At 38.8% G+C, this 17,338-nt stretch overlaps 1 protein-coding gene across 2 annotated transcripts in view; it reads right to left on the bottom strand.

Annotated features, from left to right (window-relative positions):
* Window positions 1-17,338, bottom strand: part of LOC130911785 (copine-9) — a 116,360-nt gene that overhangs the window by 18,402 nt on the left and 80,620 nt on the right. For both annotated transcript variants that reach the window (XM_057829311.1, XM_057829310.1), the window contains 5 exons: window positions 11,933-11,996; window positions 8,337-8,440; window positions 7,643-7,747; window positions 4,736-4,777; window positions 644-719 (listed from right to left, as the gene is read on the bottom strand). In XM_057829311.1, the coding sequence (XP_057685294.1) occupies window positions 644-719; window positions 4,736-4,777; window positions 7,643-7,747; window positions 8,337-8,440; window positions 11,933-11,996 (391 nt within the window). The remainder of the gene's footprint in view (window positions 1-643; window positions 720-4,735; window positions 4,778-7,642; window positions 7,748-8,336; window positions 8,441-11,932; window positions 11,997-17,338) is intronic.

Here is a 17,338-nt window from a genome sequence, read left to right as displayed (position 1 = left end):
CATAGTGGCTGTCTGAAAATCAAAACGGATATTATACTGTATCAAAGCAGCTACTGTAAATATGCTTTTTTGGCTTATCTTAATAATGATCAATTGTCAGTATCCATACATGATTAGCGTAAATTAACATTTTGCACGTTTCTTTTTCTTTTTTTTCATGGATCCTGTCATTTAAGATGGATAAGAGTAAACAAAATAATTCTAAATATATTTTGTGTTTGGTTACCTGAAAACATTATTACAGTATATTTCATCCATTTTCAAATTATGGAGGAGCACATGATTAATAACAGTACTACATATGACTACATAATTACAACAACTAACCAACACACTCAACTCAAACAGCGCCTCTCACAGATAGGGGTCACAAAGTGCTTTTCACGTGTTCACAATCACACACATATTCATACACCAATGATGTTGCTGCCATGCAAGGCGCTTCCAGCCCACTGGGAGCAAATTAGAGTACTATGTCTTGCCCAAAAAGACTTCGACAGTGGGCAGTCGAAGCCAGGAATCAGACCGCTGACACTTTGGTACCAGAACAACTTGAGTTACCTACTGCGCCATGACCGCCTTGCAGTGGCATCACGACTGTGTTATTTTAGTAACATTTGAATAACAATATCTTGGGTTTCACCTCATAGACGTTGAACTGGTTCTGTCCCCGAGAGAGCTCTCTGTAGCTTGTGGTGAACTCGCCTATAAAGTCATGGCTGAAGACACACAACACACATAGGCAAGCATGAAGCCAAACGTAAAAATCTGAGACAAAGGGCTCTGTTTTCATACATGGATTGCGCTTCCATTGTGTGGTTGAAAGTTGCTCTATTTTATGGCGCCAAAGAGGTTGTCTAGTGTCCGTGGAGGGTGAAGGCAGAGAGATACACCAGCCGTATATCGTGACATATTTCTTTCTTGAATGAACAATGTACAATGGGGCAAATAAGTACTTAGTCAACCACTAATTGTTCTCCCACTTGAAAATATTAGAGAGGCCTGTAATTGTCAACATGGGTAAACCTCAACCATGAGAGACAGACTGGGGGGGGGAAAAAAAAAAAAAAATCACATTGCTTGATTTTTAAAGAATTTATTTGCAAATCATGGTGGAAAATAAGTATTTGGTCAATACCAAAAGTTCATTTTAATACTTTGTTATGTACCCTTTGTTGGCAATAACGGAGGCCAAACGTTTTCTGTAACTCTTCACAAGCTTTTCACACGCTGTTGCTGGTATTTTGGCCCATTCCTCCATGCAGATCTCCTCTAGAGCAGTGATGTTTTGAGGCTGTCGTTGGGCAACACAGACTTTCAACTCCCTCCACAGAGTTTCTATGGGGTTGAGATCTGGAGACTGGCTAGGTCACTTCAGGACCTTGAAATGCTTCTTACGAAGCCACTCCTTTGTTGCCCTGGCTTTGTGTTTGGGATCATTGTCATGCTGAAAGACCCAGCCACGTCTCATCTTCAATGCCCTTGCTGATGGAAGGAGAATTTCACTCAAAATACATGGTCCCATTCATTCTTTCCTTTACACAGATCAGTTGTCCTGGTCCCTTTGCAGAAAAACAGCCCCAAAGCATGATCTTTCCACCCCCAAGCTTCACAATGGGTATGAAGTTCTTTCAGCAATTCAGTATTCTTTCTCCTCCAAACCCGAGAACCTGTCTTTCTACCAAAAAGTTCTATTTTGGTTTCATCTGACCATAACACATTCTCCCAGTCCTCTTCTGGATCACCCACATTCTCTCTAGCGAACCGCAGACGGGCCTAGACGTGTACTGGCTTCAGCAGGGGGACACGTCTGGCAGTGCAGGATTTGAGTCCCTGGCGGCGCATTGTGTTACTGATAGTAGCCTTTATTACTGTGGTCCCAGCTCTCTGTGGGTCATTCACTAGGTCCCCCCGTGTGGTTCTGGGATTTTTGCTCACCCTTATTGTTATCATTTTTACGCCACGGGGTGAGATGTTGCATGGGGCCCCAGATCGAGGAAGATTATTATCAGTGGTCTTGTATGTCTTCCATTTTCTAATAATTGCTCCCACAGTAGATTTCTTTACACCAAGCGTTTTACCTATTGCAGATTCAGTCTTCCCAGCCTGGTGCAGGTCTACAGTTTTGTCTCTGGTGTCCTTCAACAGCTCTTTGGTCTTGGCCATAGTGGAGTTTGGATTGTGACTGACTGACTGAGTTGTGGACAGGTGTCTTTTATACCGATAATGAGTTAAAACAGGTGTCATTAATACAGGTAACAAGTGGAGCCTCGTTAGACCTCGTTAGAAGAAGTTAGACCTCTTTGACAGCCAGAAATCTTGCTTTTTTGTAGGTGACTAAATACTTATTTTCCACTCTAATTTTGAAATAAATTCTTTAAAAATCGAACAATGTGATTTTGTGTTTTTTCCACGTTCTGTTTCTCATGGTTGAGGTTTACCCATGTTGACAATTTCAGGCCTCTCTAATCTTTTCAAGTAGGAGAACTTGCACAATTGGTGGTTGACTAAATACTTATTTGCCCCACTGTGGGGTTGTTCCGATCATGTTTTTTTGCTCCCGATCCGATCCCGATCGTTTTAGTTTGAGTATCTGCCGATCCCGATATTTCCTGATCCGATTGTTTTTTTTTTTGCTCCCGATTCAATTCCAATCATTCCCGATAATTTTTCCTGATCATATACATTTTGGCAATGCATTAAGAAAAAAATGAATAAAACTTGGACGAATATATTCATTCAACATACAGTATATATGTACTGTATTTGTTTATTATGACAATAAATCCTCAAGATGGCATTTACACTATTAACATTCTTTCTGTGAGAGGGATCCACGGATAGAAATACTTGTAATTCTTAAAGGAAAAAGCGGCATGGAAAATGAATGAATGAATGAATAAATATGACTTTGTATATTGTGACTAAATATTGCCATCTCGTGTATTTGTTGAGCTTTCAGTAAATGATACTGTAGCCATTTAACTTCTGCCCAAATGCATGATGGGAAGTGCAGTGGTACCAATTGATATATCTTCTCTGCGTCAGGAAATAACATAGGGTATTAAGAAAAAGATCTACCACTACCTTTCTTCCACACATTGCTTCCCACGATTATTCTAATTGTTGGGAGAGGGATTGTAAGGCTTTAGCCATTTAAAAAAAGGCTTCAAAGGCTGCCAAAATTCTCTCTACTCATTTTACGCTGCCTTTTAGCTCTACATACTGTATGGGTAAAACGGCGCCATTATAGATTGAACGTGACAATGCGTGAGTGGGTCGTGCAGCGCATCCGTTAATTGCGTTAAATATTGTAAAGTGATAAATGTAAAAAATATTAATTCTTGCCGTTAACGCGATAAATTTGATAACTCTACCTTAAGCTTAAACTAAAGATGCTGGAAGAGTGTAACACATTATGTCTGTAACGTTAAATACAATTAGAAAACGATTTAATTAAAAAAATTAAAAAAAAAAAAAATTAAAAAGGCATGTCCGATATTTTTTTGCCAATTCCGATACTTTGAAAATGACGTGATCGGACCCGATTGATCGGGACATCTCTACCCCACTGTATATGGGACCCTTTGAATCATTGTATGAATCCATTGTTATCATCCTTATTCATTCATTCATTCATTCATTCATCTTCCATTCCCTTATTGGTCATCATTATTTTAGTTTCAAAATCATCCCACTGGTCTCAACACAGCTGGGGGTGTGGGTCGTAGGATTGTTACACACCAAAATGAGCTATCGAGGTGGCACTCACGCCAATGATCTGTGATCTCCCCTTCTCAACTTTACATCATCTGTCCATGAGGTCTGCTTGTATTTCCTTATTTTAGGCGCACGTTGACCTTACACTGCAACGGACCACTTTCTTCTTTTTGTCTAGGAAGAGCAGTGTGCCACAAATCCGCCACCCTTAAAGGGTATGGGAAAAAGCCCATTCATTGGTGCGAAAAGGTCGGTGCTGTTCACACCTCCACCAGCACTAAATGCCCTCTTGCAAATTTAACAGACTGCATGCGTCGCCGAACAATGCAAAACCTGATCTGACACAACTCCCTACCGGGCGCAAAAGACGCGGTAAGTCTAGACCTGTACTAGACACAGAAATACAGCCCAAAGTGTCAACCTTATTCAAATCTTCAGTGGGCCTGTCGTATTCCCTCCTCTTTCCCTCTTGTTCAATTGTCACTTTGTGTTACGTTTCAGTATATATGCCCAGAAATGCAAGTAAGGTCAGTTGGGATGGTTAAAACAAAAAGAATACCAGGATTGGTACTTTTGCTCATTTTACAAACTGAAACTATTATAGATTTAGATTGGGAAATACAACAATAATTACTGTATTTACGTGAAAAGTGGCCGGTAGCGGAAAAAAAAAAAAGTCTTCCACCCTAAATAATCACTGTATGCTTTGTGTTAAAAACTATAGTTCCGCCAGCCTGCCCATTGCACCTTGCACTATGCACTAACACCAAACCAGTAGAATTTAACATAAAAATGCTTGAAGCTGTATGAAGGAAAACAATTACAGCATCTATGATATAAATACAATGAGTCTCATTAAGGACTAGAAAGTGAATACATACATTTAATTCAAGACAAAATGACCATCACAAGTTAATTTAGTGTTGTATATTGGTCATTTTTCCCCCGAAACAAATGATCAAAGAAAACAGTATCAATAACAGTATGATTCTCAATAGAGTTGACATGCTTTTACCTTCCATCTCGATCCCAGTCATAGACATCTATTTTTACAGTCCTGAAATACAGAACATATTATTCATGAATGCGACAGCACAATTAAATGATTTAACAAGGTGTTGCTCTGCAAGCAGAAATAAGGAAAGAATTCACTACAAGCAAACTGAGCGTGTCAATGAAACCTACTACAGAAACACAAGTAGTGCTGAAAGAAATAGTGTAACCCTGGATTATTTCAACAGGCTTGCATGTTTTTTTTTTTTCTAGCCATAAACGTCATATATTTTTTGACACCGAGTCACCCTTTGAAAAACCCGATGGACCCAACTGTAGGAAGAAAAAAATGCTGGTTGGCAGCATGGTGATTTATGGCAAATTACAAAAAGGGATTGCACTGCACACACCAACAACAGACAAAGGAGAAACCAAGTGGGAATGAGCAGCTAGCCACAGATGGCCTTAAAAAGACTGTCCCAGACTGCAAGACTGAAATACTTTTAAAATGAACCTCAACAGGAATAAGGGTGATGAAAGACATGGAGCTAACTGAACTTGAGAGGAATTAAAAATACAAAGAGGTCTGTCATACAGCATGGCCAGTGTTCTTTGTGGATCTATACAGTCCACATACTGTACACACGTACTGTATATATATATTTTTTATTATAACAATAAATCCACAAGATGGCATTAACATTATTAACATTTTTTTTCTGTTAAAAGGATCCACGCTCCACGAATAGAAAGACTTGTAGTTCTTAAATGATAAATGCTAGTACAAGTTATAGTAATTTTATTTTAAAGCCCCTCTTAATGTTTTCGTTTTAATACAATTTGTAAAATTTTCAATCAAAACATAAACTAGTAGCTCGCAATTGTTGACGTCGCCGAGCGGTGACATCACATGGGATCCCTGCCGTTCTTCCACAGTGTCATTAACTACGTAAGGTAGTGATTGAAATACACCACAAGGTGTTAATGGCGATTTTTTTAATTACAGTAGTTAGGAATCAAGGCAATGAGTGTTTTTTGTCCCTTGTCTGACGCCGTAGCTCCCGTTTTTAAAAAAATTTTTTTTTAGACTGGGTCTATTATGATTCACATTCATTTGACTGCTGGCTTCACAACGTACGAGACCTCTGATAGTTTGTATATTGTGACTAAATATTGCCATCCAGTGTATTTGTTGAGCTAAACGAAATATTTGAATAGAGTTTGACCAAAGTCTGAGTTTTATGGGTATTTTGCATAGCTATTTTGATTGGGAATGCCAGTTCTTTGCATTGTTGTTTAACTGTGTGAGAATAGGGCCTCATTAATACAGATTGAAGCACTTTTCTTTTTGTGAACATAATTTTTTTTTGAGAGATAAGAATATTATTTTTGTTGTGCTTTTAATAAATGATACTTATGTTTGTTGTGAAGGAGTTGCCAATAAACGGCGCGGTCCAATGAACGCCTGTTTCAACTTGCCTTACTTTGCCTTTTAGCTCTCAATGTGAAAAAACAGCGTCATTGTAATTTGTTTGTGGTAATGCATGAGCGGGTCATTCCGCACATGCGTTAAATGCGTCAAATATTTTAATGTGATTAATTAAAAAAATTAATTACCGCCCGTTAACGTGATCAATTTGACAGCACTAGTTTAGAAGTCCCAATTTTCATAAGAAATTGTTAATGTTATTGGTCACTGAACAGATATATGTTCCAGTCATCTAATTCTTAGAATATATTGGCAATTTCTTTTTCTTTTTTAAGCCCAAATTCTCCTGATAGTAGTTTCAATTTATGAAGATGTTTTGAGTCCCGTAGTCATCTTGTTGAAACATCATGTGCCCAACATTTACCCTCCGGTGATATTTTTGCTGTTGTTGTCTTCCTTGTTGATGTATTGTTTTCATTTTAGGTTGATAATGCTCCTATGCCCTCACTGCAGGATACACTTGAAAAATGTCACTGTAGTTCTGAACTTGACAGACGTACTTTCGAAGGCACACAATTGTATATTTGCTTGCAAACTCTGATGGTGAAACATATCTTCCTCACGAGTTCAATTGTAAACTAACAATGCATTGTAATTCATGATCCTTGTACTGCTAGTATGCAGCTAGCTTTGCCTGTATCTCCTTTTCTAAATTGCACACTCCATTAAGTTTTGCACAAAATCACATTTGTTAATTGTTGTTCATGCCATACAGTTGTAGATGTTTTACTGTTAGACGGTTATAAGGCTTACTCAGCTCAACTGCTAATATTATAGTTATTCCCTCATGGAAAACAGTGGAATCTCTGGAGGACACTAAATGCAAAATATGCCGGTAATAACCCCCAGTAATTTTGCTCTTCCCTGCCTATTGCCTTGAACTGGCTGGGGGGGAAAAACACAGCATGATAGCGGCACCCAGTTTATATCACATGTTGAAAGATTTGCATCATCTGAGGATTTCTGTTTCATTTTACTGGTGTGGAAAATGATTTCAAATACTATGCAGCTTAATGCAAAGTTCACACGGTTAGGTGTGTAATACTATGATCGTTTTCCCACAAGGACAAGAGCAGATAAAAAGGAGCCGTTCGTTGAAGACATTAAGTATATGCAGAGTGCACCTGTCTGCAAGTGGCTATCTGCTCGGCACAGTCAGAATGTCAATGTAATGCACAGTGTGATGGGAGAACCGAGGCGATTTTAATAACACCAGCGCTGGTCCCCAGGACACCATGACCGACTGCTGGCATTATTCTCACCGCCCCGGCAACAGGTGATGTCATCCCAAAGTCCGCCTCCGATGTATTGAGGGTACCTTCATCAGTGCATGGAGGGAATGATACGTGCATAAAATACATGCAAGATCAAAACAGCCACTGTTTTAGGATGCAGTTTTTATCATGCATTTATGCATTATTCTGGCAGCTGTTTTCTGACCTGTCATAGTCACCGTTGCAGAGAGCTCTAACAGGGATGGTGAAGGGCTGCCACACAGGGTTTAGTGTGTTCTTGATCACTTCTGTTTTATGGCAGATGGTGAATCTGACCAAAAAATGGCAAACACGTTGAGAAACAGACAAAATAGTTCATTTTCTTTGTTGAAGATAATCGCACATTTGTTTTTACGTCAGTATGTCTGGGAGACATGAGCAGATGGAGTTTTGCGTAGATAAATACATTTGAGATTAGTCTCTATGGCTTATTTGAATCAGAATGATAAACAACTGATACAGATGGAGGTAACTTAAAACAATATTTATCCACATGTCATAGTGTTTTTTGTTGGTTTGATTATTTAAGGGGTTTAAGCTTCTGTGAGTAAAAACTTTTTTTCTTATTGGTCTTAAATTTAATGGTCACCATGTCCACACATTTTGTTTTAATTGTTCAAATTGGAAACAGAATTGTTTTAAATAAATTACTGTAATCATGTGAACAAACAAACATTTCTGAAAGAAATTTCTTCATGTGACTTTGATTAATACACTGTATGCCATGCCGGGAATTAGAAATGGAATCTTTCACCTATGGAGTACTACAATCTTAATAAATAACAATGATTTATGTAGAGCCAAATCTTTTGTTTTCTGTTGCACAGCTAATAGTAGCCCATGAGGCTTCTCATACTCACGTTCCATCTTCGTTGCTGCGATAGAAAACCAAGAAGGGGTCTGACTTGCCAAAAAAGTCTTTCTTATCCAGCTTGTTGGCACACAACTGCATGGTAGCAATATCCTGAGAGAAGATGAAAAATATTTCTCATCATTTAAGATGGAATTTGATTTCAAAGACAGCAACCTGCTATTTTTTAACTTATTTTCGAGACTACAGCTTTGTTACACAGACACACCAATTTATAACTCAATACTCCTACTGAATGCAAAGCAATTGTCACAGCTAAAGTTGTATAATGGAGATGCAAATTCTCAAGCAGGCAACCAGTCAAGCTTCATATTCATAATGAGTGCATATATTACACTGAATTTAATCCAGTGTTTCATTTAAACTATACATTTTGTCAACGGCAGAAACTAATTTTATCAAAGATCGTCTGTAATATGGTCTCGAAGGAATGGCGAAAAGCCTCATACATATTTATAGCTAGTTTCAACCATTAATGAGACATTGTATTAAGGCTGCTGTTTTCAGATGCTTGGTATGGCTCAGTAGAAGGAAAGATGGATCGAGTGCCTTTGATCAGATCTCTTATTGCATCAAATATGAAAGGATCATTCAAAATCCATTGATTTGTAAATGTGCACATACAGTGTATCACAAAAGTGAGAACACCCTCGCATTTCTGCAGATATTTAAGTATAGCTTTTCATGGGACAACACTGACAAAATGACACTTTGACACAATGAAAAGTTGTCTGTGTGCAGCTTATATAATAGAGTTTATTTATTTTTCCCTCAAAATAACTCCAAATACAGTGCCTTGCAAAAGTATTTGGCCCCCTTGAACCTTGCAACCTTTCGCCACATTTCAGGCTACAAACATAAAGATATAAAATTTTAATTTTTTGTCAAGAATCAACAACAAGTGGGACACAATCGTGAAGTGGAATGAAATTTATTGGATAATTTAAACTTTTTTAACAAATAAAAAACTGAAAAGTGGGGCGTGCAATATTATTCGGCCCCCTTGCGTTAATACTTTGTAGCGCCACCTTTTGCTCCAGTTACAGCTGCAAGTCGCTTGGGGTATGTTTCTATCAGTTTTGCACATCGAGAGACTGACATTCTTGCCCATTCTTCCTTGTAAAACAGCTCGAGCTCAGTGAGGTTGGATGGAGAGTGTTTGTGAACAGCAGTCTTCAGCTCTTTCCACAGATTCTCGATTGGATTCAGGTCTGGACTTTGACTTGGCCATTCTAACACCTGGATATGTTTATTTTTGAACCATTCCATTGTAGATTTGGCTTTATGTTTTGGATCATTGTCCTGTTGGAAGATAAATCTCCGTCCCAGTCTCAGGTCTTGTGCAGATACCAACAGGTTTTCTTCCAAAATGTTCCTGTATTTGGCTGCATCCATCTTCCCGTCAATTTTAACCATCTTCCCTGTCCCTGCTGAAGAAAAGCAGGCCCAAACCATGATGCTGCCACCACCATGTTTGACAGTGGGGATGGTGTGTTCAGGGTGATGAGCTGTGTTGCTTTTACGCCAAACATATCGTTTTGCATTGTGGCCAAAAAGTTCCATTTTGGTTTCATCTGACCAGAGCACCTTCTTCCACATGTTTGGTGTGTCTCCCAGGTGGCTTGTAGCAAACTTTAAACGAGACTTTTTATGGATATCTTTGAGAAATGGCTTTCTTCTTGCCACTCTTCCATAAAGGCCAGATTTGTGCAGTGTACGACTGATTGTTGTCCTATAGACAGACTCTCCCACCTCAGCTGTAGATCTCTGCAGTTCATCCAGAGTGATCATGGGCCTCTTGGCTGCATCTCTGATCAGTTTTCTCCTTGTTTGAGAAGAAAGTTTGGAAGGACGGCCGGGTCTTGGTAGATTTGCAGTGGTCTGATGCTCCTTCCATTTCAATATGATGGCTTGCACAGTGCTCCTTGAGATGTTTAAAGCTTGGGAAATCTTTTTGTATCCAAATCCGGCTTTAAACTTCTCCACAACAGTATCTTGGACCTGCCTGGTGTGTTCCTTGGTTTTCATAATGCTCTCTGCACTTTAAACAGAACCCTGAGACTATCACAGAGCAGGTGCATTTATACGGAGACTTGATTACACACAGGTGGATTCTATTTATCATCATCGGTCATTTAGGACAACATTGGATCATTCAGAGATCCTCACTGAACTTCTGGAGTGAGTTTGCTGCACTGAAAGTAAAGGGGCCGAATAATATTGCACGCCCCACTTTTCAGTTTTTTATTTGTTAAAAAAGTTTAAATTATCCAATAATGTTGTTCCACTTCACGATTGTGTCCCACTTGTTGTTGATTCTTGACAAAAAAATTAAATTTCATATCTTTATGTTTGAAGCCGGAAATGTGGCGAAAGGTTGCAAGATTCAAGGGGGCCGAATACTTTTGCAAGGCACTGTATATCCATTAATATCTAAACCCCTGGCAAAAAAAGTGAGTACACCCCATATAAACTACGTACATCCCTAAATGTCCAAATTGAGTACTGCTTGTCATTTTCCCTCCAAAATGTCATGTGACTCGTTACAGGAGTGCTGTCAGAATTGCTGCAGAGATTGAAGAGGTGGGGGGTCAGCCTGTTAGTGCTCAGACCATATGCCACACTCTACATCAAATTGGTGTGCGTGGCTGTCACCCCAGGAGGAAGCAAGAAAAAACACAAGAAAGCCCGCAAACAGCAAAGCACATGGATTACTGGAACCACGTCCTATGGTCTGATGAGACGGGCGGGCTTTCTTGTGTACCGTCTTCAGAAGAGGCTTCCTCCTGGGGTGACAGCCATGTACACCAATTTGATGTAGAGTGCGGTGTATGATGTGATACAATGTATTACATCAACACACCAATTCCTGTTGGGCACCTGACCCTCATCTTTATTTTTCACCATGTAACATGCCAGTTCATTATGCTCTGACAAGACATTTGAGACACACTCACTTCTTTCACATTTATCACATTTGTATCTATTGTATATGCACATGTGAGAGAGGTCTCATTTGTATGTGTGACTATCCAATTTAATGTTTTTCATCATTACACTGCCAAGACATGTAAATGCACTATAGATCTTTAGTAATTAATTCTTTAACTCTCTAATTCCTTGGTTTTACTTCAATAGCTGAAAGAGGCTGGAAATAACACAGCTAAGAGTCAAATGGCACAAGTAGGTACCTTATATTTGCTTTTTAATGTCCAATGTTCCTATAGGACAATTTATTTTTAGACTGCTATTTTTTTAAAATCTAGTTGTATTATTAGATCATTCATTCATATATAGAACGATAAATGCACAAGTGGAGACATACTCCTGGGGATTGGGCATTTATATTCTCATCATTGATGGAAGATATATATATATATATATATATAACTTGAGCCCTGACTAAGTGATTCACATGTGGAACTCCAGCTCATTTGTCACAATTCATGGTCTCTTATACAGTATAAAGTTGGGCGCATCATTAAAACTTTTGCAGTTGTGTGGGTATCCTGTTATTAGGGCACTGCTTCACTGTGTGTGCATAGATTGGTGTGTGCGTGTGTGCATGTGTGCTTGGATACTGACCCTGCAGTTGCTGAGCTCCTCAGCTGTTAAGATAATGACACCACATTTCTTTCCTGGAATCCCACTGCAAAAATGATGATTAATGCATGAAATTAGTCGTACAGGTTCACATTTTACTGTTTTAAATGTGTTCATGCGTTCATAAAGAACTGTTTAGTTCTGTTAGATCATGTGTATTTTCATTTCACCCTTACATTATGCAGTCCATACATTGGCAAACAAATTTCCCACTTGGTTATGCAACATTTGCATCCACATCGATACCCAAAAAGTCATCTCCATAAACATGCAAAGCTATCTTTGCCAAAACCTCCAAAAGAAAGTAATCATTGGATAACTCAGACAACAATAATCGTAAATTGAGGATTTCAGAGGTTGGAGGGGCAATATTTGCAACATCTTTTAATGTTACTAACACATTTGTCCAGGGTTCCCCAACCCAAACCTTTCATATAAATATCTAACAAGAAACGCCACCAAACCAAAATTCTCAGAGCATAGCTTAAGTAATCGCTTTGAACCTTCTATCATCTCATGGAAGAGCATTTTGATTTTTATGCCTGTCACTATATGTCACTGTCTTAGATAGATGTACAAAGATTTAGCAGCACAAAATATGAAATTTACTGGAGCAGCCTTGATTTCTCTCTCAGCAGTCAAATTCAGTCCTTGTTTTAAATGGATTCCAGGCAAGGCCTTTAATTACTTTGAAACTTCTTAGAGGTCAAAAGTATGCAAGATTTATTGAACTGTTGCAAGTGAGGGACAGAAAAAATGAGTAAAAAGAGTGGAAATGAGAGATTGGTTGAAATAAGATAAAGTACGAAAAGGGCAAAGCTTATTTGCAGTTTGATCGGTTTCCAAGTTATGGAACAGAGAAAGCATCAAATGAGGAAAGAGCATGTAAAATACATGAGGTTCTTATGTATTTCACATGCTAATACTAATACTAATGTAATGTAATGTAAAGTAATGCTAATACTTTTTGGTACTTATTAAAAAAAAACACGTTTTTGAGATTTCATTTTCGACAAGTTCTAGCCTCATCACCGGTATGTGCCTTGTGCCACAATATTTGTTATTTCAAATTTTCCTTCGCAATATCAATGTGACAATTTATTAAATGTTTACATTTAATTTCAAGGAGCAACGTCAGTGCAGTTACAGCAGAGCTCAGAGTCTAAGCATTTTAACCTTGAAATGGGAACAACTTACTGACTGCGGGTTATACGTCATGTGATGCTTCAGGAAAGGAAGCTGGACACCATGATAGAATCAGAAGGTCATCCTGTCAGCCTAACTCAATCTCTGGATAAAATTGGCCAATACTGAAATCATGCTTTCTAGGACTAAGATAAACATATACAACACTGAATATACTGTATACCTAAAGTGACATGAAAAAGTATCTGGCACATTCTCTAGTTTTAAGTAAATGTAAAATGCAGTTTAAAAATAAAGATTAAAAAAAAAAAAAAAAAAAAAAAAAAAACACTTCAAAACTACTTGGCCCTGTGTGAAAATATAATTGCCTGCTAAAATTAATTACTTGTTTGGCCACTCAAAGAAGCAATGATTGAACTCGGTCTTTATAACAGGCAAAGAGTATTTCAAATGTCCAATTAGCTATTTAGGCCAGCACTCCCTTGCAGATGTTTTGAATTGATCAGTTCCATGTTTTATCCATTTGTTGATTGTGGCTGCCAAAGCTATGGATGGCTTTGTAACCTTTACCATATTGGTGGATATGAAATACTACATTTCTCATCTATTCTTAATTTCTTTGGATTGTGGTATGTATTTTGTTGTATCATTTTGAGAGCCTTTGAATGTCTTCTAGTTAAGTGATTTCTTGATTGAAAGGGTCAAGAGAAAATCTGGCTTGTGTGTGGTCATGAAAATAAGTCCAGCTTTCCCACCAACATTTATTTGCTACAATTATGTTAATAATGTGGTAAACCTCTTCATACAGTGCAAGATTTCTGTACATTTGTTTTCACTTAACTCATGAAATGCAGTGACATTAAAAGTCGTAAACTGGAATCCAAGCGTTGAATGCCCCAAAAATACTTTTGTTGTCTACATTTTGGAGGATCTGATCTTTTTATTTTATTTTAAGATCCTCTTAAAGAAAGAAGACAACAGGAGGCAAAGCGAGAACGAGAGTAGCAAACGGCGAAGCACTGAAAGGATTACAAATAGTTCAAATTCGAACACGGTATGCGCTTAGGTAGATCGACCAGCAGGTGTGTTACAAAAGAAAGGAAAGATTACAGAGCCCATTTAGATACAGAGTTAGAAGTGATGATGTAACAGGCAGACGTACTAGGCAGTCATCTATCGTGTAGCCCTAAGTAGGTAGTTCCAGCTTTTATTTTCTTGCACATCTAAAATCACAATATAGTGGCAGCAAGTAGAAGGATGAAACCAGTGAGTACTTCTAGCTGATAATGCAAGAAAATACCTCAGGGAACTGTACCAGATTGAGTGGAAGATAACCTGTTTCCTGGATTTACCACAGGGTCTCAATTAGTGGGACTTGATCAAAAACTTCCAAGTATAGTACCACCCTCAAAATGCAGCCTAACTCCAGTTGACCCCTTCCCGATCACCTTTGAAAGGTCTGAGCTCTGCAGAGCATCTCTAAGGCTTGACGCCAGCTGACCTTTGAAGAAATTAATTTCTTCCCTTCAAACTTGATCTCACCCCCTCCAGCCCCACCACCCCAAAAACCCTGAATCATTGTTTTAATTGTGCCTCAAGGGTAAACTCAGTTTTTCAGAAGGTTGCAGGTTATTACCCAAGGCTTATGACCATAGGTGAGTGTTGGAATATTGCAAATTGAGCGCTTTACCTTTTGGCGTACTTGCACATAAAACTTTGTGGGAAAATTATATGATATGATTTCTAAACACTAATGTGTTTCAAATAGTTTTGATAATGATTGCCTTGACTCTTGACCCCACTGTTGTGTCATCCGTCATCTGTCCTGTCATACTGTATACCAGGGGTCGGCAACCTATGACACGCGTGTCAGCACTGGCACGCGAAGGTTTAACCAGTGACAAGCGAGCGCATGGCAAAAAAAATAAAATAAAAGTGTCTTTTTACCTGAAATTTAGACATTTTTAGTTGCGCGCCCTGTTATTTAGGGGCTTTACGGGAGTGCCCCTCCCACCCCCTCTGCCTATAGCGTTATATGCGAGCAATAATGGATTTTGAGCACATTTCCAGCTCTTCCTCAATTTCTCGATTCCTGCGCTCGTCGTTTTTTTTTCTCTGCGCGCTCAATTCAGCACATGCTACTAACGAAGCCAACCAATCAGAGAGCTGGCAGAAGTACACTGTGTTGCCAATCTGCACTTTTTGGCAATTGCGGTGCTTTCAACTCTGCACTGTAGTATGGAGTGGATCGGCGATTAACGTGGCTCATTGACCTCGATTCGTCCGGTGCTTACTTCGGAGAGGTGGCGATGTGTATAAAAACACAGTGACGCGTTGGATGGCGTTTTACTGGAGACTTTTATTAAACCCTCTCTCAACACCTTGCTTCGGTCCTTCTCTTTTTCTCGCCCAGATGCCCACTTCTTCTTCTATGCTTAACTAGTAAGCCGGTCATATTTTAGGGGACAGCGACCCCTTGGGGATGCCGGTAACAACTGGTTGGCTGGTTACTTCCGGTAGCTCTGTTTGGGCATTATGCCTCGAGAGGGATGTGTCAAAACATGAAAATTCATGGAAAACAGGGCCAAGGATCATATTAAGGTAGGCATCTTTTATATTTGTAATATAAAATCTAAAATTGTGCATATAATTCACTGTTTAAGTTGCTAGTGAACAAGACAAAATGTAAGACCTGTTCTGACTTTGAAGGCTCTCTGTACTGTGACAGACCTGCACTGAGAATCACACCTGTTCTCCTTTTCCTGCTGGGGTGTGTGTGTGTGTGTGTGATATTGTTACATAAGATGGTGCTGCTGTACAGCTGTTATTACTGTAGCACTTATTTTCAAGTTTGGATATTTTCGACAATATGCATTATTTTTTTAGTTAATTGATAAAGAAGAATGGTAGTTATATGAATTCAATGTACCGTATTTATCGGACTATAAGTGGCGTTTTTTTTCATACTTTGGCTGGGGGTGCGACTTATACTCAGGAGCGACTTATGTGTGAAAATATTAACACATTATGATATCATTTCAGATGTTATTTTAGTGTTTTGGAGTGACACTGATGGTTTGGTAAACTTGTTAGCATGTTATTTATGCTATAGTTATCTGAATAACTCTTAATAGGTATGGCCACATTCGCGTTCTGCCTTTGGCAATGTGTGTTCAATTGTATAATTGACTTTTTTTTATATTGAAATGCATGCTTTTAGTTTGTGGCGCTTTCACGCCCACGTGGGGGTGCACTCGCACTTGTTTACGTGAAGAGCGCTCACACGCCAGAAGAAGACGGACAGCTACGTAGCTCTGAGTGAGTGGGTGAGTTAGCAAGAGAGAGAAACACTGCTGTGAACCTACGTTCATTGTTTATGCTTTGAAAATATCTCTACAGAGGCAACGCCTGTGTTTATCATCTTTTCTGTTGTTGTTGTTGTGTGTTTTCCACTCGCGATCGGACACTTAGAGCCAGTTGTGTGGGTGTTTGAACGATGTGCTAATGCTAGCGAACGAATGCTAACCGTTTAGGTCATTGCTGTAAAACAAACTAATTCTCATTTATTTACGTTGATGCGAACCTGTTTGGTATCGAGGACCAAACCGATTCAGCAATTTATACGGACGTCGAGCATCGTCATTTGGGAGTTCGCTGTATAGCCAGGACCAAACCTAGCGTCCTGGTGAGGACCGTATATTCGCATTTCGTTGTTTATGCACTGTACACTGTACATTTATTCAACATGTTGTTCTCTATTGTATTTTTATATTAAATTGCCTTTCAAGATGACATATCTGTTCTATATGTTGGATTTTATCCCCAAAATGCGACTTTTACTCCGGTGTGACTTGTAGTCCGAAAAATACGGTATGTCCATGTTTTTTTTCTTTGGAGTAAAATTACAACTCTGCTGGATATAAAAATTCAGATGTGCGTCCTTAATCTTGGTCTGGCACGCTGATTGACAAGAAAATTTGAAAGTGGCACTCCACACCAAAAAGGTTGCGACCCCTGCTGTATATAGTATATATCCACATAATATATGTAATATATATATTATTTGTGGTTGTGCGAGGGTCATTAAAAAAAAGGTAGATTTTTCAGTAGAAGGACTTTTAATACAGATAGAAGTTTACTTTTTTTGTTTTTCATTGTGGTCTCCCAGCACCGTCACATACTTTTCCCATCTGTGCACAAACTTCCGTAGTCCCTCAGTGTAAAAACCTTTGGACGAATGAA

Source organism: Corythoichthys intestinalis, chromosome 2 (genome assembly GCF_030265065.1).
Source record: "Corythoichthys intestinalis isolate RoL2023-P3 chromosome 2, ASM3026506v1, whole genome shotgun sequence".
Classification (NCBI taxonomy): domain Eukaryota; kingdom Metazoa; phylum Chordata; class Actinopteri; order Syngnathiformes; family Syngnathidae; genus Corythoichthys; species Corythoichthys intestinalis.
Note: the sequence above shows the minus strand (reverse complement) of the source record. Positions and strands in the feature narration are given on the sequence as shown.